This window comes from Phodopus roborovskii, unplaced genomic scaffold, assembly GCF_943737965.1.
Source record: "Phodopus roborovskii unplaced genomic scaffold, PHOROB, whole genome shotgun sequence".
Classification (NCBI taxonomy): Eukaryota; Metazoa; Chordata; class Mammalia; order Rodentia; family Cricetidae; genus Phodopus; species Phodopus roborovskii.
This window is the reverse complement of record NW_026126447.1, coordinates 9,275,197-9,300,246: the sequence shown is the minus strand read 5'-3', so window position 1 is coordinate 9,300,246 and position 25,050 is coordinate 9,275,197. Positions and strand designations below refer to the sequence as shown.

Genomic DNA, 25,050 nt, shown 5'->3' with positions numbered 1-25,050 from the left:
TGGATACTGTGATCTAATTCTACCTGTTAATCTGTATATCTTTTAGTTGGTGAATCAGACTATTTATATTAAGAGTTATTAATGAACAATGTTTATTAATTCCTATTATTTTATTGTTATGTTATGGATTTCCTCCTTTCTTTTGATTGTTCTGGGATTATTTATTACTTATGTTGTCTTGGATACAGTCAGTTTTCAGATGGAACTTTTCCTTCTAGTACCTTCTAAAGAGCAGTGTTGGTAGACACTGCTTAAATATGCTTTCACCATGGAATGTTCTTCTTTGTCAGTTGTAATTGGTAGTGTTTCTGGGTATAGTAGTCTAGACTATGATCTGCAGTCTCTCAGAGCTGGTCCTGCTGATGTTCAGGGTCTCTACTAAAAAACAGGTGTTATTCTAATGGCCCTTTCTTTATATGTCACATGGTCTTTTTCACTTGCCACTCTCAATACCCTTTGTTCTGTACATTTAGTGTTTGGAATAATATGCGAGATGGGAATTTATTTTCTATTCTTGCCTATTAGGTGTTGTCTCTGCTTCTTGTACTTTGATCACTTTCTTTAGATTGGGAAATTTTCTTCTATTATTTTATTTACTTGGGTTTCTTCTACTTTCCCAATACCTATTATTTATAATTTTACTCTTTTCATAGGTTTCCTGGATATTTTGTGCTTGGATTTCTTAAAGAATTAACATTTCACCAGGCAGTGGTAGTGCACACCTTTAATTCAGGTACTGAAGAGGCAGAGGCAGTCAGATATCTGGGAATTTGAAGCCAGCCTTGTCTACAGAAAGAGTTCCAGGGCAGCCAGGTCTACACAGAAAAATCCTTTTTGAAGAAACTAAAACAAAACAAAACAAACAAACAAACAAACAAAACATTTTCTTTGGCTGAGCTATCCATTTCTTCTACCCTTTTTTAATTCTTAATATTTTCTCTTCCTTGTCTTTTAATCTGTTGGTGAGGATTATCTCTGAGCTTTTTGTTTAACATGCTGAGTTTTTCATCTCCCATTTATTTCAATTTGTGTTTTCTTCAGTTATTCCATTTCCTTTTATTTTCATTTTTGGAATTATTTTAATATTTTATTTAATTGTTTGTGTTTTTATGATCTTCATTAAGACATTTATTTATATACTTGTTAAAGTCCTTGGACATAAGCATAGTTGCTATTTTGTAGTCCTTCACTTGTGTTTCAGCTAAATTTCTTTCCACAATAGGGTTTGTCACTTCTGGAGGGAGGAGACATATTCTTCCCCCCCCCCCGGTATTCAGGCATCTGGAATTATGGCATTTGAAGTGATTTTGGTGTCTTGCCTTTGTTGTGTTGGTGTTCTTTTCTTTGGTTGTTGTTGCCCAATCTGGATCTTAGTCCAGTGTGGTGCTATGAGGTCCCAGATTCCTACCCTAGTGTGTGGTTGTGGGGTTCCTGATAGAGTTGTTCTTCATGCATTTCTTGGGGGGGGTCACAACGGAATTATGTTGATCTAGAAATCACAACCAGTGGGGAAGAACAAAGGTGACTTTGGGCCTGGGTTTGCACCAAGTACCAAAAGGACAGAAATAGGCTGGGAGGAGGGGCAGGAAGTGGCAAGCTAAGAGTAAGTCATGAGAGACCTGAATGGAGGCTACAAAAGAGGAAAAGTATAATAGTAAGGAGAAAACATGTGGTCTTTGCTCTTAAGTTTAATCATTTTCAGACAATTGTGGTGGCTCTGGTCTCTGGTGTAAACAAGTTCTGTGTGTCAGCAGGGAGTCAGAAAGGAATGAAGATGGATTAGAAGAAATGGTTGGAAAAGAACTAAGTGGGTCCTGGATCATGGTTCTACACAGAAAGACTGAGTCCCAAGCATATTTCTCTATCTTTTTTTTTTTGCCTTTTAAACGGGAGTACATTTTTAGTGCTTATTTTTCTGCATAGGCGTTAGTAAATTCAGTAGAATATTAGGTAATTTCCTTCATTACCTAACATACACTATCCTATAGTTTCCACCCATTAAGTTACATAAAATAAAATTGAATAATTGAAAAAGTATTTTACCCCAGAGTTTTTTTTTATTAGAGATTCCTGCCACCATATTAACAGACAAGCAATCTGGATGCTGACAGAGAAAGGCTAATTCCACTATACAAAGATACATCTATAATAACAGTAATATGGCCCCATATCTCTTGTTACTTAAATGAAGTTAACTCATTGTAAATTCTTCCCAGAGTTATGTTCATAAATATTAGACAAACTACAAAATATACTGTAAATACATAACACACATCTTCCAAGCTCAGAAATATATGATCCTTTACCTACATCATTATCATTATAGTGCTCATATCAGCACTAAAGACAACTGTGTGTACATTTACTTGCTCCCTCTCTATCTTTTTGTATATATACATGAATACACAAATGTACACAAAGTACTTTCATGAAATAATTAAGCACCTAAGGTTCTACAAATTATATCACAATATCTGAGAGAGAAAGGAATAAAAGTATTCCACAAATTCCTTACCTGGGGCATAATTAGCACAAGTTAAGTATGTATGAAAGGCATGTGAATTATATTTATACGGACACATACATACATATCTTTTATAAATACACATATACCAATGATACAGAATATTCAAATGCTCATGTACTTGCTTCGAGCTCTTAATCTTATTATTTTATATACTGGCCATCCTTTGAAGAATCCCTTCTTCATTTGATTCAAACAACTGATGAAAACTTTGTAACAATTAATGGATATTTCTTAAAGGCTTTAATTCTATACCAAATAAATGACATTATAGGATCCAGTGCTAGGCTTTATCATTATTACTTTAGTTTAGCAGTCCCTATTCTGTCTTTCCATAAAAGTATTTCTACTCCATAATGAACTTTTCCTTAAGAGAAGGGTGATGCAAGTTATAAATGTTAAAATTATCTGCATCTTACTTCTCATTACAAATCTGCATGCATGTACTACATGTTATAGCTGTCTTATTTTCTTTTTATATTTTATAATATAAACATGCTATCTCCACAATTTAAAATATTATTTAATGTAAATACTATTTTTAAAATAAGAAAGTCAGATGAGCTATCTTGGTCAGCACTTCAAAGAAAATATGTAGCACAATTAAAAGGGTGAGTAATTTTCTACCGACTGCACTGGAGTTTCCTCATGCCAGAGAGTATGACTTTAAGGTCATATGAGAGAAAAAATTAGAACTTCAAAATGCTGATGAGTAGCAAACTTACAAAAAATTGTTTAATGTCCAAGTCATAGAAAATATATTTCTATATCTGTATAAATCATGGATGCAATAGCAAGTATATATTATAATGCATTCAACTCAAAAGTCCCAAGAGCTTACTTTCAAAGTTCACTTTCAAAATAATCATCTAATAAAACATTCAGTGCCTCACTAAGTAAGCATGACTGTAGTGCTCAATTTGTGTGCTCAATTTCTTCATTATCAAAGGGTATGGGGTATTTTCAATTATGTTGTAATCTTTATACTCCTTCATACTCCTATTTACTCCTTAAATAGTGTTGGTAAGTGACCAGCAATGGAAAGCACCAGATGTTTTTCTATCTTGGGTTCACTGACATGAAAGAATGTACTACAGAATTTATAATTTTTTTCTGTTTTTCTCCACCATTGTCTACTTCACCCAAACAGAATTGGTGTGTCATCTGATGGTTTACTTCATTGTTTCAATGGAAGCCTCAATTACAAGAGTTCAGAACTTAAAGAAATCCATAACAGGAGACTCTTTCTCTCTCTCTCTTACTCTCTCTCTCTCTCTCTCTCTTTCTCTTTACTCTGTCTCTTTCTCTAACACACACACACACACACACACACACACACACACACACACACACACACACCCTTGAAACTTCATCCAGAGAATCACAATGAAATGCATGAGGGATCCCCAAAATTCACCTTAACATTTGTTCACTTTTATTAACTAAACATGATTCTGTGAACTCAAAAAGCGAGTGCACAGCTCTTTACATTGAGTGTCACGTATCACAATCACTTCCATAAAGGCAACCATAAGCTTATCATCTCTTGCCTAGCTGTCTCACCAGAACTCGTCTTTCCTACCTTCGTTTTACCAAACTAATGTCTGCTTTTACATGGATTACTAAACAATAAACAATTAACTAGTGGATCTTTTACAACTTTAATATTACAAGTAGTTTCAACTTTTTAAAAAACTCTGCTTCCCCAGCCCAAATATATGGGCAAAATGAAAATGAAATTGTAAGATTATCTTGACCAAATGAAAACTAGAGCTCACAATGTCAACTTAATGTTCTCCTTGCTCCATCTTCTAATTCAACCATCTGTTTTGAGTACTTCCTATAGTTTCTTACTATCATTTTTTTAAAAAGTCATATGCAGGTAATAAATTATGGGATTAGTTAGCCAAAAAATACCTTTAAAAAATCATGTGCCAAAACACTAAAAAATTCCATGTGCATTAGTACAATATGTACTTAAATAACTTCAGAAAGCTTCTCATTTTTTTTGCTAAAAAATTACCAAAATAGTTAGAACACATAAAAATATTTTTTTTAAAAAAAAACTGAAAGAAACCCCAGCATCAACTTATTTGTATAGGTATCAGTAAGAGGACATTATTTTCACCAAAGGTTATATTAAAAAGATTTCCCTTGTAGTTTTACTAAAATTCTGAACATTATAGTTCACAATAAAGAAACCAGAATACCTAACTCCAATGTACTACATATTTTGGTATGATAAGGAGAAAAATTTTTCTTTGTTACTTCAAGGCTGCCTTTCTGAAGGATAACTAAAAGAATTATATTTGATTTAAATTTATTAAAGTACAGAAAACTACTTTCAATGTTTGAGCAGTCAATTAAGAGAAAAGAATACGTTTTGACAACCCAAGGCCAATCAAAACCTAGCATCTACTGAAAATGATACCACTAGTATTGAAGATAGCCCTTGGTCTTATCAGATATGAACCTATGAACAACCCAGCATGTAGAGGAAGATGTTGACCTTCCCAGCCACCCACTCCCTCAGGGGACAGTAATATTCATAGTGAAACTGCTCAAACTCTGGTGTCTGACGGATTTCGCATAAGAAGGAGAGATCAATACCTGACTCCAAAAGGAGGAGGAGCAGGGGAAATACAAACAGCAGCAATCCCAGGCCCACCACAAGGAGCCTGGAGAAACTCTTGACCAGGGGGTTGACCCAGATATGGTCAGTCAGGATGGAATAGCTCCATGATAAAGCTTGATGAGCTTCCTTCAGCTCCTCCTCTTCAGCCATCAAAAAGGCATTTTCATCTGCTTCCAGTTCCTCAAATGAATCCGTGTCTTCTCTGTCTACTTCAAGCCTAGATGGACAGTCAAAAAGCATGTCAATTTCTTCATCATCCACTGGGGTAGGGAGCAGGCTGGCGCTGGGATTGTATGCTAGTTCAGAGATGGTCAAGGGGTCTTCTTTTCCTCTCTCTTCCTCTTCACTCAGAGCATCTGCACCCCGAGCTCTCTTCACTGGTGAGCTGACAGTCAGGGGCTCAGAAACATCTGCTTTAGGCAATGGGGCACCTGAAAAAAATATTATTTTATAAATTTTAAATTTCATAATTTCTTGTTTAATAAAAATCTAGATGTAGAAACAAGGAGAGTTCAAGGATATGTTAAACTGTTCAGTGGCATGTTCATATTAGATAAAATCATATCAGTAAGTTCTCAGCTCAACATGATAAACCTAAAATAAACAATACCAGTCAACATTTTGAAGTACCTGCAACACTTAAATATATTATTCAGTCTGAAAACCTTGAAGTAGAGTCAAGTCCTTAAGAAAAACATAAAAACGATATCTTTCAGGATTTAACACTATCACATAACAGAGTATTATGTGAATTTGCCTTGTGAGGATAATTGAGTAATCACTTTGAAGTATTGATTTCTATTTTTTTATGTCAGGCACAGTATTGGGATTTCTGTTATTATTTTACTGGGTGAATATGTAATTCACAAGTCCAAAAATATGAAAAGCTCTGATATCCAGAACATTTAAACCAAATCAAAGTTAAAGATTTCAGTTCAATTTTTGGTTGGGATTTCAGATTTTGATGTTAGCAATACTCAAGCATTAAAGAGTACCCAAATGATCCAAAATCAGAAGAAAAAAAAAAACTATGGAATCTGGTTTATATTTGGTTCAAAGCATTTGAGGTATATAATCCTCAATCTGTAATTGTACATTTTCTATTTTATTTACTATTTTAATATATATGCTTATATTCCAATAGATTATTTTTATTGCTATTAAATATAACTGAGGGAAAATGTCCTAAGTAACTTCAGTTGTCTATTGGTAAAATCATTTAAGAATGAAGAAAGAAAATAATTTTATGAGTCTTGCCTTTATATATACAGTTTGTATCTCCATTCATATCAGTTAATTTTTCACAGATACATGTCCACACAGAAAACTGGTTAAAGGACATGAGATTTTTAAATGCTTATTGAGAAAGATGCATTTATTGATATTATATTTTACATATATGATACCTAGCTCTAGGCTAAAACTGGGTCTCCTAATTTTGAGTAGGGTGAATAATGAGAAATAATGAAAACATCAAAGTGTTTTGTATGATAGAGCTATAATACAACATTGACAACCAAACATTAATTAAGAAAGTGTAAAACAGTTAACAAATTCTTTATTTTTTGTCATTCAAAAAAAAATCACCAAACATTTCATGGTAGTTCTAGTATAAGTGCAGAAAAATAGTTTGAATGGAAAGTACCATGTAAATAATTCATATACAGTGTGGATGTCTGTTTTAATTACCATCTACTACAATTAGGAACCTCTCTGTTGAGGATTAAGAGTACATTAATCTGCAGGTATAATGATACATCACTAGCTACTGGATTAGTGCTACGTCCATTTGGCAGAATAATAGGAAGACCTTCCTTTTCACCTACTTAACCATAGGTTCATGCCCTGACAATAGTGCCATATATGGATTTCATCTGTGGAGTAGGATTTAAATCTAATCAGAAAGTTGTTGGGTACTCACATGATGTTCATGACACTATTTCATCAATGTGTATGTATTACCAGGCCAGTCATTACTCTAACTTAAAAGGTTCACAGCTGGGTAAGATTGATGATAAGTTTACTTCTCTTTTAGCAAAGCAAAGCACCTTCAGGAAGTATGTTAAGCTCAAGACATGCCAAAGAAAGAATGGAGAGATGATTTTAGTCTGAAGTCCCACCCCAGCCTAGGAGCTAGTGGCAATTGTTAGTTGATTAGAAAGGGAGAATTTTTTTTTTTTCTTTAAGAGTGTAGCCCCTGTAGCCCTGGTAGGTCCATCACACTCCAGTCCAGGTCCCACACATATAAGCACAAATTAGTCATGATGGATTTAGTGAAAGACACTAAATTGGGTAAATACTAAAAAGGATAGATTTGAAAAGTGTTTTATGTCAATTTGACACAATCTATGGTCAACTGAGAGTCATTGAGAAAATGCCTGCAAAAGATCAGGCTGTAGGCTACCATGTAGAGCAATTACTTACTTAGTTAGTGTTGATGAGGGAGGGTTCAGCCCTTGAGTGGTGCCACACCTGGGCTGGTGGTACTGGGTTCTATAAGGAAGCAGAGTGAGCAAGCCACAAGGAACAAGCCAGTGAGCAGCACATCTGCATGGCCTCTTCATTAGTTCCTGCCACCACATTCTATACCAGTTCCTGCTTGCATGTTATTTGCCTGTTTGAGTTCCTGTTCCAACTTCCTTCAGTGATGGAATATGATGTGGAAATGTAAGCTAAACAAATGCTTTCCAACCCAACTTGTTTGGTCATGGTGTTTAATCTCAGCAGTAGAAACCCTAATTGGATAGGAAGTGTGTGTGTGTGTGTGTGTGTGTGTGAGAGAGAGAGAGAGAGAGAGAGAGAGAGAGAATATAGTTAAATGCATTGTACAGAATTGCCAAAGAACTAATACAAAAACAAGATTAAAAACAAAACAAATTAATAAACAAATAGTCAATAAGCTTCATTATTGTAAACCATCAGGGACATACAAATCAGAACTATTAGGTCTTTCATTATGAAAAGTTAAAGCAAAACTTGTTGGTGAAGATGTGGAGAAATTAGAACTCTGTACATTATAGTAAGAATTTAAAGTTCTCAGTCAGGCTGGGCATTGGTGGTTCACGCCTTTAATCCCAGCACTCAGGAGGAAGAGGCAGGTAAATCTCTGTGAGTTTGAGGCCAGCCTGGTCTACAGAGATAGTTCCAGGACAGGCTCCAAAGCAATACAGAGAAACCCTGTCTCGAAAAACCAAAAAAGATCTCAGTCAGTATGGATAAAATGTTGGTTGTTCCTCAGAAAGTCAAATACAGAATTATATCATCCAGTCATTCCATTCATATTAATCTGAAATAGGCACACAAAAAACAGTGACAAATGTTCATACCAATATAATTCTAGTTATCAAAAAAAGTAAAAATGTCAACTATTTTATCACTGGATGACTAAATAAAGAAAGTGTTTTTTTTTATTAAAGGTATGGTTCCTGGTAAGCCTACTATCTCAGAAAGTTCCCATACTCATAGTTGGCCTCCATTAATTAAAAAAAAAAATCGGCGGGTCCACTCAGAGTTCCTGCGGGCAAGATCCTTGACCCCCAAATCCTGGCCTCTGCCAAAGAACGAGGTCTCAGCTGGAGAGCGCCAGTTTCCAGTGAGATCCGACTACCCTGCAAAACCTTCTCAAGTTCCAGCTCAGCCCTCGTCCTCTTCCGCCGGCTATTGGCCAGAGTTGAAGGACAAGTTACTGGGGAAATGGATTTCTATTTTTGTTTCCACAGAAAATGAAAAGATGTGGATTCCTTCCAGACTAATGTGGTTTGATCACGCCAGACCGCCTGAAACAGAGTACAAGCTGATCCTACATTCAAAACAGCTGGACAAAACAGCCCTACAGACTACAGCCAGGATATCTGAATCTTCTTCGAATCCCCCCAAGACAGCGCCCCTTACCAGCAGGAAGTAGTTTGGAAAGAACGACGCCCAAATTCCCAAATATTGTGTATAAATGTTTGTTTTCATTTAATTGGACTGTTATATAAAATTAAATAAAATTAAAAAAAATCATATACTAAGTTGGGGAGGTAGAGATATTGGGGTGGATTTAGGAGGAGCTGAGAAAGGTGAGTATGATTAAAATACATTGCATGGAACTACCAAAGGATTAATAAAATATTGTTCTTATAAAAGAAAGTGTTGCCTGATCTTCTAGTTGTCCCATGAGCTCCAGATTTGCAGGAAGACACTTGGTGCCTCCTCTTCCTGTTCCTCTTCATTTGTGACAGGTTCAAATCCTGCAGCTGCTCATTTGGGAGCACATATCATTTTGTTTTTCTGGTGACAACACATCTTATTCCTGTTCCATTCCCTCTTTGTAATCTCCAAAGACTACCCTGATAGTTGCCCAGGACCTCCAGCAATGAAAAAATGTTATTAGAAGCTCAAATAGGATTGGAAAGATGGCTCAGCTGTTGAAGGCTAGGCTCACAACCAAAAATAGAAGCTCAGATAGCCTACATTGTAGGCCCCAAATCTCATATCAGAAGACACAACTAACATTATAACTCCAGATGTCCAGGTCCTATCTTCAGAACATAAGAAATATGGGGGGAGCCCAGAACTGAAAATAAAACAAAAGCCTCACCAATATATTAGCTCCCATAAATCACCAGTTTCATAGCAATAGTCGTTAATGAGGACAACTTGGGTGAACATAGTTCAAAAAATAATTATAAACATGTTTAAAGAGTTCAAAAGGGTTCAAAGAAGTTGTAAACATTTGAATGAACTTAAATGGGTAGGAATAAACTGAATGAAGCCCAGGAAAAAAAAATAGCTGAGTAAAACAAGCAGAACACTGTGTCATAAAGAATATAATTAAAGATACAGAAATAATGAGAAAACCTCAAATTGAAATTAAGCTGGAAACGAATAACATTCAATAAGTAAAAAAAAAAAAAATATTCAGTGAAAAGACTCAACAACATAATGAATCATGAAGGCAGAATATTAGGATTTCAATAGTAATAAGAGAAATTGGATCTCACAATAAAATGAAATGGCAAATTAAAAAAGTTAAAATCTTGGAACAAAATGAAAACACCAAATCTACAAATAATGGGAATAGAATAAGAAGAAGACTTCTAAGGTGCATAAAACAAAAACAAAGAAAAAATTTCCAATGGAAACTAACATCAGGAAAGCTGTGGAGAATTGTATTGAGTTAGTTCATTGGCATACTTATTGTGACTCTGTTTTAATTAAGTTAACACATCTAGGAAGATCTAGTCCACTGTGGGTGGTACCATCCCCCAGGCAGGGCATCTTGGATTGTGTAAGTGGACAGATACCAACCTTAACAAAAGTAAGCAAGCAGGCAATATATATACATTTCATTTACTTTTCTTGATGTGGATATGATGTAATTTTTTGCTTCAAGCTCCTGATACTGTGACTTCCTCACAATGATAGGCTATAACCTGAAACTGTAGGATAAGATAAATACTTTCTCTGCTAAATTGCCCTTTTCAGGATGTTTTGTCATAACAGGAATGAGATTAGAAAAATATATACCTGGAGATAATTTATTTTTTTAAACTGGCTAACAAATATGCCCAAGACCTATGTATCTTACACACACACACAGACACACACACACACACACTATATATGTGTATATTTCTAACACACTGATACACTGATTGTAGAAGAAAATGTTTACCTCACAACATGCATGTATGCATGCATTTTTTTTTACTTTATGTGGTAAATTACTGACAAAAGATAATTTTGTAATTAAAATACTATTTTCTCTTTGCTAAGGACACAAAGGTTTATACTCACAACCATAATTTAAAATTCTGCATTGTTATATTTCAATAAAAGAATAAAAGTGGACAGCATTTCTAGAGAGAAATTCAGCAAGTCATATGGATATTTATGGGTGTGGTATGCCTTAATCCTGAAATCCCACATTTTCTAGCTTTTATTTAAGAAAGAAACCTGTCACATTTTGGTCTGTTCATTATATACTCATGTAGCCATTTTCTCACTTCCATTCTCATACATGCCAGGAAGGGAGGTCTGCTTTCTCATCATCTCCCTTCCCCTAAAAGGATATCTGTGCCAGTAAACTATGTGAGGACATGAACACAACTGAGAGGTACCTGGTTGGGACAACTGAACTGACTCTGTCACCATTCTCTGTGTCTTCATGTAGCAATGCCTAGTGAGGAACATACATGGTGCCAGATTTCTAGGAATTCATTTTACTCTTGCTCTACAGACATACTGCCTTCTTCCTCTTAAGCTCTATGTATAATAAACCTTAGAAACCTAATCCCCCTTTGGTCTGTGAGATTCATTTTTTTTTCCAGTTTATAAACCAAATATCTAAAGACCCTGGTCTGAAGTGGCTTTGATAGTCGTTGATTTTCTGGGACCCAAACCTTCTCTTTCCTAAGGTATAGCCAACCTGAAGTTAAACAGCCACAGTCATTCTCAAGGACATCCAACTTCCCACACATCCTTGGTGTGTTAGGCCAGGAACTGCAGGAGTGTGAATGCAGGAGCCAATGCCCTCCCTATTTGTTCTCTGATTTAAATTCACCATTGCTCCCAACACACAGACACACACACACACACACACACACACACACACACACACACACACACACACTTTCCTACCCTCCAAACTCAGAACCACACTTACAGTTCTTCTGTTTCTCTTTGCACCTTCTTTTAATTTAAACCTCATCATTTTTTTCCCTTTCCACTTTTTGTAAGTCTAGGATGAACAGTGTGCTGCCCCATGGACACTGAATTTGTTCCTAAGTGGAGAAGCACCAAATCCCAGCTGCTAAAGGGGACTAGCACTTAGAGATGGCTGTACTATGTGAATTCAGAGCAGCTCAGCATTGTATCTGGAGCCACTGCACAAATCGACCTGGAGCCAAAACTAAATTGTGGTGTGATAGACAAGCCATCACTAGAAATGGGAAGAAGCCTGCTGTTGCGGTACAGATATTACCTTTCCATTGTGGACAGCTGGAATGCTCTAGGTGCTAGTGCCTGGCACTCTGGTTCTGCAGTGTTCCAGTGCCTGCTCTTTATCAAGCACCTGTAGGCCAGTTTCACTATTGGGCTGGGACAATGTCATTTCCACTCTCAGAAGTGTTTACTGTTTACTTTTTTTCCTTCTCTGACTTCTCCCTGCTTTTGCTTTCAATTTTTGGTTGCTATGACATGCACAGGGTCAGGAAAAAAGAGGATCTCTTTCTGACTTCATTCAGACATCTTTTCTTCCTTTGTTGGGTATTTTCTAGATTATGGGCACTTAAATTCAAGTTATATCTAGTAAAATAAAGTGCAGCTCTTTTAAATCAAGGGACTCTCCTTAATTGAGAAATTTATCCTTAGCACTATAATGTTTGCCTCTTATCTAGACTGAGGAATAGAAAATCGGCTAGCTGATTAAGTTATTGGAGAAAAGGAGGTCTAGAGGAAATGTCTGAAGACAGTATTAGAGGTGCAACAGAGAAGATTCCCCACACTTATATAATCATTAGATGTTGACTTCTTTCCCAGCCATTCAAGGTTCAATGTTTACTCAAGACATTTAAAATTTACAGTGGGTCCAGTATGAGGATCAGTTAGAGTGGTTGGTGAGAATGGTTAGATGTTGGTTAGCTCGATATTATTGAGTCTGGTGGGTTTTATCTCTTGATGGCACATGAAAGAAGAGAGGATACAGGAATCAAGATCTTATTAGTGACAGCAGCTAACCTGCTAGATCTCTCCTCATGGTTGCTTAAGAGACAAGGAGAGAAAAATAAGGAAAACTCGCCAGACAGTGCTCCACAAAAGAAGGCAGCAACAGAGATAAGGACTGTGTCCAATGTATCTTCTTTTGTCTTACAGATAGGTAGCTGTTTATCTTTAACAGAGGCCAGCAGACAGATTCCTTATGTACTGGTAATTCTTCAGTCCACATATCTTACAAAAAAATGCAAATGCCTGTTATTGTTTTGTACTTGAGCCTGACCTGAATATAAATCAGACAACAGAGGAAAGTGGCCTTCAGATGGAAGTATTAATTTTAATATTATTTTATAATTATACATATTTTGGAAGGAACAAAAAGGTAAATGGTTTGGTTTAAGGTTCTTTATTTATTCTTTGTTCAACTCAGATATACACAGAGTCATAAATCACCCAGCACACCAGCTTGTCATCATACCTGGGGATTCCCAAGCTGTTAATGGACTCTTGCAGGTTCAGTTACTCCTTATTTTTTTTCTTCTTAATTTGAGACAGGGTTCTTTGTGTACTGTTGGAGCCTGTCCTGGAACTAGCTCTTATAGATCAGTCTGGTTTCCAGCTTACAAAGATCCACTTGCCTCTGCCTCCCAAGTGCTGGACTTGAAGGTGTGTGCCACCACCACTTGGCTTAGTCACTCTTATGAGCAGAAAACATGCCAAAGCCTTAGAATCACAGGGTTTTCATAAATATATCCTTTCTGCCTGCCATTGCAGGAGGCAAGTATTGATCAGACATTGGGGACCAACCAGGGTGTATATAATCTTTTCCTTTCAAAATATGAGTCAAGAAAAGGTAATCTTGGAAAATTTTCAGAAGACCCTGAGAAATATATTTAGGTCTTCCAGGGACTTACTCGATCCACTGACATAGGCTGGAAGAACATAGCTACTCCCAAATCAATTGATGATCCTTACAGAAAAGACTTCTATAGATATACATGTCAGACATATAGGATGAAAGAAAAGAGAAACCCTATAATAGGTGAGATACATGTCACAAGTAGAAAATAGCTTCTCAGGTGAGCAGTCCCACAGGATGACTCTCACTGGGACCATAATGGCCCAACTGGGGACTGGAGACAGAGACATTTTCTTTTGTCTCTTAGAGAGGCTCAAGAGGACTCACTCCAAGTCTTTAAATTTTCCAAAGTCATCTCAGGTTACTGTGTTAGTCTCTCAAGAAGTCACCCTCAGTCCTTGTAGAAAGATTGAATGATACTTTGATTAAATTTAGAAACATAGATCCTGCCTCTATGGAAAGATAATTGATCCTGATATTGCCTTATAAAATAACTCTACCCCAAACAGGTGGAAAGTGAAAAGGATACTTTTGAACTTTGAACACATTTTAGACTACTTTCTTAAAATTGCTACTAAGATCTTTTATAATCAGGGGCAAAATTTAAAAAGCAGTGAACAAAGCAGGAAAATTATTGCCCTTGTGACTACAACAATGGGATAAGTACACAGGAAAAAAGGAAAAATGGTTGTTGCTAGATTTCATTGTGCTATTATTTCCACAGTGCTATTATTCCCTTATTAAGGGGATTATTGGAATCAATCACAACAATATATTCACCAGGCCTGAGCTAACTGCCCCACCTTAATCCAGGTTGTTATATGGGATGTCTTTCAATGTCTTACTAATTCAATACAGAGTCAAAAGGGACACAGTGGGACTGATAAGGCCCTACAGAGTATCTTAAGCCTTCTTTCTCTAGTTGTCCTGGATCTACAGATAGAAGAAGGAATCATGGATATTTGGATGAATATTTTCAAACATGGAATACATATATATGAATGATGTCAACAAAATACTATTTAAGCCAGATTGCTACCCCATGGTTGGAACAATGAAACTGTACTTGTTCAAAATATCCCAGTAATATTTGGTATTTATGCTGGCTTTCTCTTTTATCAAAATATTAATGTCCTTCACTCATCAGAAGGGTTGGCTACTGTGTGCTTCCTAAGACCAACAATGTGTTAAACAGCCCCTAATGATATCCAATAGTTCCGTGGCACTAATTTTAGCTCAGACTACCCCCCCAGCATAGATCAACAGACATATCTGATGATTTTCTTGGATACAGGGGTGTCAAATAAGAACTCTACATTACCTTTCCAAACTTACGTTATGACATTGTTGTATCCTAAATCTTGTTCAGTGAAATGATCATTCACCTTCCATTTTTACTCCATGTGTAAGCCTAAAGGATACCATTTGACTTATCAAAAAATCTCACCAAATATACTCTAAAATGTTTAAAACCATATGAATTTAGATATCTCCGTAGCAACTTAAGCCAGCATTTGTGCCATTATCAATACTGAATTCCTATTAATTCTGCTAATGTTTTAGCTGAATATAAAATCCATAAAAACAAATTTAGAAGATGTCAGATATCATCATGCAACTAGGTGGAAATCCTTGGTGCTAGATCTCTGGCCCTTCATGGTGGAAAAGGGTTAGCTGTATCAGAGTGTTAGTAATGACTCTATTTGTCTCTAGGTCTTGTATATTACAGAGCTGTTTTAATTTTATCTCCTAGCACTGCGTGTCAATCAACACGCAGATGGCCCCATTATAATCTAACGAAGTCTCCTTGATCATTCCTCAAGGCTTGAAGAGGAGCCCCCAAATACCTCTGTACCCAAATGATATTTATCCAATTCCTCTTGCTTTTATTCCTTCTCCCTCAGACCTCTATGAAGGCACCTAAGACTTCCCTTTCTTGTTGCATCTGTTTATGACACACATTGAATAATTGATGCAGCTTTAAGTCCCACAGATACGCTCAGTGGAATGGTATCCCAACTGCCATATCTACTGATCCAATTTAACTCAAAGGATCAAAAGCGATCATTCTTTAAATTATTTAACAATTGTTATGGTTGCTTCTTTGGAGGGGGGATTTATAAGGACAGAATAAAGAGCCTGGTCAGGGAGCTTTAGAGTAAAGGACTCTCAACATAAAAGTTTTCCTTGGTTAAAACTGGAAATGACCTTGCCCTTTTGGTATTCTTGTCCTTATCAGAGGCTAGACATTTCAGAAAATTCTGTGCTTCTTCTTAACCCTCTTCCCCTGAATGAGCACCCTTCCCTGGAAACTATATGTAAAGAGAATCTAGGACCTAGACAGATCCATGACAGATAGGGAAAAGGACCACAGTGTCAGAAAAACATTTGTTTGTGGTGATACAGAGCAGGTCCCCCTTCCCTAAATTTGGGTTGCTCACTTTGATATTGGAGAGCTGATGAGCCCACAGCTTCAGGTAAGCATGTTCAGGATGTACCTTGAACATATTTGAACAGCCTTGACCTGTTGTCTGTTAGCAGGACCCCTATTAACAGAAGAAAATATCCTCCAGGCCTTTGTCTCAAGTCATGGTGTTAAGGAAGATGCTGTACATTTGCCATCTTCAGTATCTAGCTATGGTCTATTTATGTGCTAACCAAAAGTTTACAACACTATAAAGAAATCACTCAAATTTTGTTATTTCCTTTATTGTACATAATGGTAAATGCTTTATTTCTAATGAAATCTATGTGAATTTTGTTTTCCAAATATTATGTTACTATCACAAGAAAGTAACACTGCATTCTGTGCATTCTGTACATTCTGTATTAACTAATTCTCATTACGGCTCATTGTGAAGTACAATGTTCCTCAGTGTAAACATTTCAATGGTGACAACAGTGTACATCAGTTCTGTCATTGGCTGATGTTTCAAATTACCTCATTTTATGAAGTACAGTATTTTTCATTGGAAATATAATAGAGATTCACATTGTTGCTCTATTTCTACTTTGGGACAAAAGAAGAAATACAAGTCTTAGTCTGTCTTTGTTCCTCACCAAGCTGCTTACTGACATGAAGGAGAACATCACATTTTCATAGTTTATAAGTAAAGCCAGACTTGAGCAGTATAAATCCATCCCTGTTACCCAGAAATCATGGACAGCCAGACTACATCAATCACATGGCATAGAACAGTTCCCTTCTGAGATCCATTATAAGAAATATACATTTGTTTAGCCCATTATATAAGGACCTTAACCTGCTAAAAATCTTTTTGAGTCATAGTCTTGAACTTTTTAACCTTGACATCATTTAAAAATGGTTGAATGTTGCTCATTTAAAAATGGTTGAATCTCTATTATAAACTTTTGACTAGCACATAAATGGTCAGTAAGTAATAAATACCCTTCCAAAGATGAGAACAGCTCTGAAGAATAACACACAAAAGGGAAAAAAAAAAGATCTTTGGAGACACTACATGATGTTGTCTGCAGATCATGCTTGGGCCTTTATTGTGTCTGCTGAGCCGCTCTAGGCATTCCTTTACTGGAGGAGTTGCCGAACCAAACAGAAGTGCTGCCTTCTAGAAATCAGTTGGTATGACAACGGGCTTTGGAGTTTGGCTTAGCACACCCAATACTACATTTATCATTTAAAGCAGAAGTTACTCTCAGCTTTTCAGCAGACTATTAAGTCCTGTAGTTTACCAGCAGTAGTTACTGTTCTTCAGTGGGAAAGTTGATGATGAACAAAGGATTCTTGCCAATGCTGCAATGATGTTTTATGAATTATATCCAACTTGGGATATTAACCTATCTTCTGCATTTATGCTAAATGTGTTTCTTGTTCACTGTTCGAAAGCTGTCCCAATATGATGATTAGTCCAAATCTACCTGGGATGATCACAACTACATTAATGCTTACAGGGATAGATACTAATAGCACTTATTACATCCAGGAAGCTCACTATTTTGAAGATGATGCTTTTGTTTTTGTTTTATTTTTTTCTATTTTATGTTCTATAAGATGATGTATTTTTATATGGTATAAAATAATCATAAAATTTTGTGGTAGGAAGGAATATAATTAAAATTGGTGTTGATGGGAAGGAACATAATTAAAATTAGTGTTGATGGGTTTGCCATGCCTGGGTGAAGAGTAATTATAAGAAGGTGGCTCCACAGGATTAATAAGCAGCTCCTCTTATTTCATGGACCATAAAATAAATTGGAAACCAGGCAGTAATTGTGCATGCCTTTAATACCAGCCCTCAGGAGGCAAAACAGGTGGGTATCTGTGAGTTGGAGGCTAGCCCAGTACACAGAGCTAGTTAGTTCCCTGTTGAAAAAAACCAAACCAAACTAAGCCAAACCAAAACAATAACAAAAAAGAAAATTTTAGGCTAATGCATTGCTATTGAATAATATATTCCAACATACTGAGCCATGTGAAAGAACTAACTTAGTACATGGAGAGACAGGTGTGGGAAAAAGACACTGTATCTGTGCAAGTCAAAGAGGGAGCATTGGTTGAATCCTTGCTATGAAATCTCAGAAATGGAGGAAGAAGAATGGAATATGTTCACACTAAGCAGCCAAAGATGATAATGGACAATGAGAAGAACCTGTTAGGCTACAACAGAACATTTTTTTTTGTCAGAGACAAAATGTGTTTTTGCTGATGTTCACCACTCTGTTAACAAAATATAAAATAACTTAATAACTTCTATGTGCATGCCTAAGGTGATGCCCCAGCTTAAAAGTATTCAAGTTTATGCTTCTTTTCTTTCAAATTCTTTTTTAAAAAATTATTTATTGTTCTCTCATACAATACATCCTGAATGCACCTTCCACTCCCTTTGTGATATTAGGTACTTCCTTTAGAATGTATAAGAGGACTTCTAGTTCTGCTAGCCAAAGTGCTGTCAGAGAAAACTTAAAGCCAGTAGCAGAGTTTTCCTCAGCTTTTTCTGTAACCTGCCTACCCAAAGCACCTAGCAATGTATTTGAAAAGTGTGTTATTTCTTTGTTCTATAGTAACAGAAGTATAATAACTTCATGAAGTTGCTGCTATCTTATTTGAATATGGTGTGTATGAAGCTCTATATCTGTGTTCTGAGGCCACTAATATTTAGCTTTAGGACAAAAATTTCCTTTACATTGAAAGCTATTTCTTTCATTAATATGAACATAAACACCCATCCTTACATACATATATTTTCAGGGTCAGTACCATAATGTGGCTTGGAGCAGTTTTTCCATTTTAAAAAAGTTCCATCTATAAAGATCTGATGCTGAAGAAAACACTTACGTCAGTGAACACAGAGAAGTTGAGCTGGTGTCCAACTACAACCTTTTCCCTATTGACTAGCACTTATGATGCTCATAGTTACTCTCAGTCTTACCAGAGGAAAACATTAGTCATTAATATCATCCAATTGCAAACTCTGTAAGCTACAACACTAACCTAGATGCAAGATATACTGGTACAATAGTGGCACAAATGTTAAGGGAGTAATTCACCACCTCTTGATTGCATTTAAATCTCACTCTATGAGATGAAATCCATATGGGACAATGCTGAAGTAGTTAACACCCTGAGACTCAATAGGTCATGGACCTAGGGGAAAGCTACTTTTATTCTGCTAAAGGTATGTAGTAATAAAATGACTCTGAATGATACACTGCTATATTCATAGATCAGTGCATTGCTTAAACCTTTATCAGAGAATCTTCTTAAAGTAGGTGGTAATTAACACAACTGGACAATGTATGAGAGTGAGGGACTTTAGAGCACTCAGTCTTAAATGGGATATCTTCATCAAACCCCTCCCTTAAGGCTCAGGGATTTATATGGGAAAAGAGGCTGATAAATTTTAAGGGCCAGAGATGACAATGACTCTAAGGAAACAGTGTTCTCCAAACACAACTGGACTGATGTGCATATGGACTCACAGAGATTTTGATAGCATGCATAGGATCTAAGCAGAATCAAGCTAGATGGAGTCCTAAAACTAAGAAGGAGTAGACACAGATCTCACTCCTAACCAAAAAGGTGCTTATAATTGATACCCACTGACAAAGAAAAAAAAATTTTTTTTTGTCAATTACATTAGAGTGGCACTTGGTATTTCAACCATTCCAGGGCAGATCCCATGCCCAGAATAGTTGGCTATCACAAAACAAGCCCCATGGATCACTAACAAATTTGTCAGCTTCATTTCATGTTCCTGGAATATTTATTTGAGTATAGTTAACTTTTTGTGATGGTCTTGTGGTATACCAAGGTTGATTAAAGAAGGATGAGAAAGATGTGTCTGACTTATGGAGAAAAGATAAAGTACATGTGTATTTGTGACTCTAGATTTCTACACAAATGAAATGTTAATGGAAAACAAACCTAAGAACCAGACAGGTTGAGCAGTTTGCATGAGAAATTCAGAGTCAGAGATTGTTGTTTTTGTACATCCTTATACCATGTGGTGGTTTGAATAGTTATGGTCCCCCAAAGACTCATGTGTTTGAATGCTTAGCCTGTAGACAGTGGCACTATTAGGAGAACTGGCCGGTTGGAGTAGATATGGCCTTGTTGGAAGAAGTCTGTTACTATGGAAGCACGCTTTGTGGTCTAATATATGCTCAAGCTGTGGCATAATCTCCTTCTTGCCTGCAGATCAAGATGTAGAACTTCTCCATCATCATGTCTGCTTGCATGCTGCCATGTCTTGCCATGATGATAATGGACTAAACCTATGAAACTGCAAGCCAGCCCCAATTAAATGTTTTCCTTTATAAGAGCTGCCATGGTCATGGTCTCTTTACAGCAATAAAAACCCTAACTAATGGTGACTGAAAGAATGGGTTTTAATTTTAATGGATTATAATTGAATTTCAAAGCCACTAAAAGGAATTGTTTTACTTAACAATGCATGTCTTGCACAATTATTTCTTTCACAAGTAATTTTAGAAATAATGGCTTTTCCAGACAAGGTTTCTCTGTGTCTCCGTGGCTGTCCTGGAGCTTACTCTGTAGAACAGGTTTGCCTCAAACTCACAGAAACACACTTGACTCTACCTCTCAAGTGGTGGGAATAAAGTTGTTCACCACTACTGCCTGGCTTAGAAATATTTTGATTCAAAAATTCCCTCTTCCTCAGAAAGGAGGCTTCTAGAATAAAATGGTGGACTTACCCTCAGTCACAGGAACTTCCTCTTCCTGTTCAATGGGGGAAGGAAGCAGGGGCTGTAAGGGCTCCATATTAATGATGAGCTGTTTGTTCAAGGAGTGAGAGCTTCGACTCTGAGTAATGTTGACTCTAAAAATAGATACAAGCCAGATAGATTAGTGTCCACTGCAGATACTGGCCCTGCCCTCTGGACACATAAAGACAGAATGCTTATAGTAAACATGCCTTAACATTTAAGGCACATAGTTCTCCTTGTCATTATATTCCCGATGAAAGTCTACAAATTCTATTCAACTCAGTGAAAGAAAATAAAGTTCCCCAAATGTCATCAGACAAAGATATGCTTGGTGACAATACACCAGGGCTTCTCCTAGCACTGAATTAGACAAGTAGAAATGCAAATGACAGTAGCTCAGAGCCACTGAACCACTACCACAAATCCTGCTCCTATAGAGGATACATGATCTGTAACTGTCAGCTATCTTCATGTCAGTTGTCCATTGTTTAAGATTTTCATTCATGCCTGCCTTACCAGACAGCCATGAAACTTCTGCTTCTCCTTTGGAAAGACATGTACACAATAGAAACTATGACAAGTAACAGATGGCAAGGAAACTGGTGGTGTCTCATTAAAACTATTGATAGGCAGCTAGAAGTTCATTTGTATTGCCTGTTGTGGGGAGAATAGCTGTGGACCCCAGCATAGAGGAAAGTGGAGAGATGAAGGTATACATTAAGTGCATAACTTTCTCCAGTTTCCTGTCAAAACCAAACGAACCATTCTTTTGAAAAAGGCTTTTGAAGCCTTCCTGATTGGTTCGTCAGAACAGGGACTCACCCTTTTATTTCCTCCTTCCTCTTTATATTCTTTTCTCTTTTCATTCACAATTAATCATGTTTGTTACTTCTGTCAGTTTGCAATTATCGGACATATCAGCCCCATTCTGAAAAGACTCCTGGCAATTCTTAAGTGGCTTACAGTGTCTCACTGGATACTTTCTTATGGGGTTTCCCACTCTTAATCTGAAGTAAATTGAGTACAGCCTTAGCTTGACATAACCTGAAATTTCAGATTGCCCAGAATTTTCTCAGGCTAGAAATTTCTGCTAGTACTTTCATGGGAAGACATAGAGTAGGATGTTTATTAGCATCTTGAATAGAAAACTTCCATAGCTGCCACTGGCTTCACTGGAAGTTGTTTGTCTACAGAGTCATTTTTTCTTTTATTCTAACTGATGTTGGAACTGATCATTATGTATTAGATGATATTTGCTTTGATGACCGGTAGATCTCCCAATAATAAACTCACTGTCCAGAAGTAACATTTTCACCTTTTAAAAAATATGAGACACATATTATGAAATACATTTTGTATCATCTATCTTCCTCCTAATATTCTTCATCTGGAGATGTGTAATATTTTGATTTCTTTCATAGCTGCATTGTCCAGCCACTGCTTTGTTCTAGAACAGGCTGAGACTACTAGGGTTGACATCCCAAGTATAAGTCCATCCTGTCAGTGGAAGAAACGTGGGGGCAAATTGGCCCCTATACATAGGTTAATGTTGCTTTGTTGTGGTAGAGGTCTATGGCTTATGGTTAAGCCTAGGACTAGGACAGATATGACCCTTGCAGGGCATTACAAAACTTAGATTTTAAATAATATGACAGAGAAGGGCATACATTTTCATTTAAGTAAAAGAGATAAACCCAAAAGCATTTCCCACAGCACAAAATTCTAGGGCTTTAAGCCCTAGGATAGCCTGATAACTTGAGCAAAAGATCAAAGAAATTTAATGGAATAAATGGATATCTCCCTCCCCCTTTTATTCCTATGGTCTAAAATTATTATTTTATTCTTTAAAATCCATTTGTTGAAAATTTTTTCTGTATAAAGGATTCACATTGTGATGGTAATAAGAGACAAGGCATTTGGATAAAATTCAGTCATGATAGCCCTTAGCCCTAGTCAAGAGTCCTTATAAAAGTACTCCGAGGGCCAGTGGGGTGGCTCAGTAGGTAAGGATACTTGCCACCATAACTGATGACCTGATTTATTTTAATCCCATGACCCCATAGAATAAAGATATAACCACTATAACCACTCCTTTAAATTGTTCACTGGCTTCTACATACATGCCATATTGAGTACACATGGGCATTCACCTCCCCTCTCTAAATAAATAAAAAAGGAATAGAATGCCAGGACAGTCTGTTTCTCTCCTCCAACTGTAGAACAAGAAAGACATTTCTGCTAATGGGGAAACCCTCATTCAGTGTTTCAGTTATGGGCTTCCCATCTTTCAAAACTGTGATAAAGTGTTTCTGTGTGCAAACTACCCAGTCTGTTGTATTTTGCTATAGAAATATACTATGTCTTCTGTATCATTCAGACTAAAAATTATCCCTATTTATCTATCTGGAATGACTAACATGGGGTTCAATGGAAGCAAAGGCTCATTGGCACATTGGCTAAGGACCAATACTTAATAAAACAAAATCTGAATGGTCAGTTCGTTTTACATACTGAATTGAACACACTCTGTTCATCTTTTGGGTTTCTTAGTGTGCTTATAAGTCAGGCAGGACAGATAAATATTATATTTGTACTGATGAGAGAAATTGAGATTCAATGGTTCCCCCCACAACCGATAGGATCCTAGATTATCTGACACATCTGTAGTGCCAGGCATAGGAAATCTCTCTTCTAGTTGTTGATAATAGGTGTGTGTGGTCCAAGATGCTCTCAGAAAATGCAGGTTAACTGTAACGTGTACGGTTTTTCTGCCTGCCGCCTCTGGTCTTGTCATGCTGCCGCACCAGCCCCAAATAACACACAGAAACTCTGTATTTGATTCAATGCTGTTGGCCCTGTTACTTGTTTCTTATCGGCTAGCTCTGCCTTAATTATTAACCCATTTCTGCTGATCTATGTATTTCTCTTACCGGGGAGCTGGCGGCATACTACTTTCTTCAGACTCTCCATCTTGACTCCTTCTTACTACTTCCTATTTCCTCCTTGTCTCCTAGTCCCTCCTATCTTCCTTTCCTATTGGCCAACAGTGCTTTATTATTAACCAGTATGAGAAACATATATACATAATGGCATCTCCCATCAGTTAACACATTGCTCTTGGTTGTCTCCTAAACTTGAAGGCAAGATCACATTGCAGAATATATAACATGTTCCACACACATGAATTGGAGGAATTGAGTTGTAACTGACCAGAAAACCTCCTCCTGAGGACTAGCTGTCATAGTATCAGAAGGTGCTATACAAATTGCCAAGGGGAAAAAACCCAATGATCCTATCCTGTTTTAAAGCCTGCAAACCAGGAGAGTAAGCTGGTGGGATATTCTTAATTGGGCAACAGTGGCACTTTTATGTTGGGGGCAAATGACATCTGTCTAATTGTACTTAAAGGATAAATAAAGGGATAAAATGTATGTCTGGTACTGTAAATTTACTGTAAATTTACCCTTGACTGATGATGTGATAAATCCTAGAGGAGAACTTATTATTGCTATTTTCATAAATCAGTATAATTTCTAGCAGTTTTCTGAATAATTTACCTACAGATAACTAGTTCTTATCCCTCATCAAAGAACTTCCTTCCTTCCTTTCTTTTTAATAGCAGATGGAATCTACTATAGAAATCTAAAAATGAAGAAAAAAAGTGAGCATTGTGTACCCAGCTTCAATTAGTATATTTACAATAAAATTCTGTACCTAAGGCTCAGAGAAGATTTCAGAAGAGTGCAAGTGCACTTCAGAAAGATTGTAAGTGCCAGAAGACCCGAATACCTGCTGAAAGATAGTATCTTCTAGTCATAAATGAGAAGTTGCATCCATAAGTCTCAGCAATGTGGTTATCTGGACAAGATCTGCATAAGTAACATATCAGTTGACATGTGCATAAGTACTGTATCAGTTGACATGTCAATATGGATGAGGGAAATTTCACAAGGCCCACCCAAGATGAATAGATATTGGCAATTGATGTCTGACTAGAGAGGGAGATTCAGTTTTCTTCAGGGATGACTCCTCCAATAGGTTATCTAATCCTAAATAGTCAGCCCTAAACACATGTATCAACAAGTAACATTAAATGAACTCAATAGGTTTGTATGTGTGTTTGTGTAC

At 36.7% G+C, this 25,050-nt stretch overlaps 1 protein-coding gene across 1 annotated transcript in view; it reads right to left on the bottom strand.

Moving 5' to 3' along the window:
* Positions 1-4,861: 4,861 nt before the first annotated feature.
* Frmd3 (FERM domain containing 3) overlaps positions 4,862-25,050 on the bottom strand; it is a 156,287-nt gene continuing 136,098 nt past the window's right edge. The window contains exons 13-14 of the mRNA XM_051188056.1: positions 20,911-21,035; positions 4,862-5,590 (exon numbers count right to left, since the gene is read on the bottom strand). Of these exons, the coding sequence (XP_051044013.1) occupies positions 4,998-5,590; positions 20,911-21,035 (718 nt within the window). The 3' untranslated portion in view covers positions 4,862-4,997. The remainder of the gene's footprint in view (positions 5,591-20,910; positions 21,036-25,050) is intronic.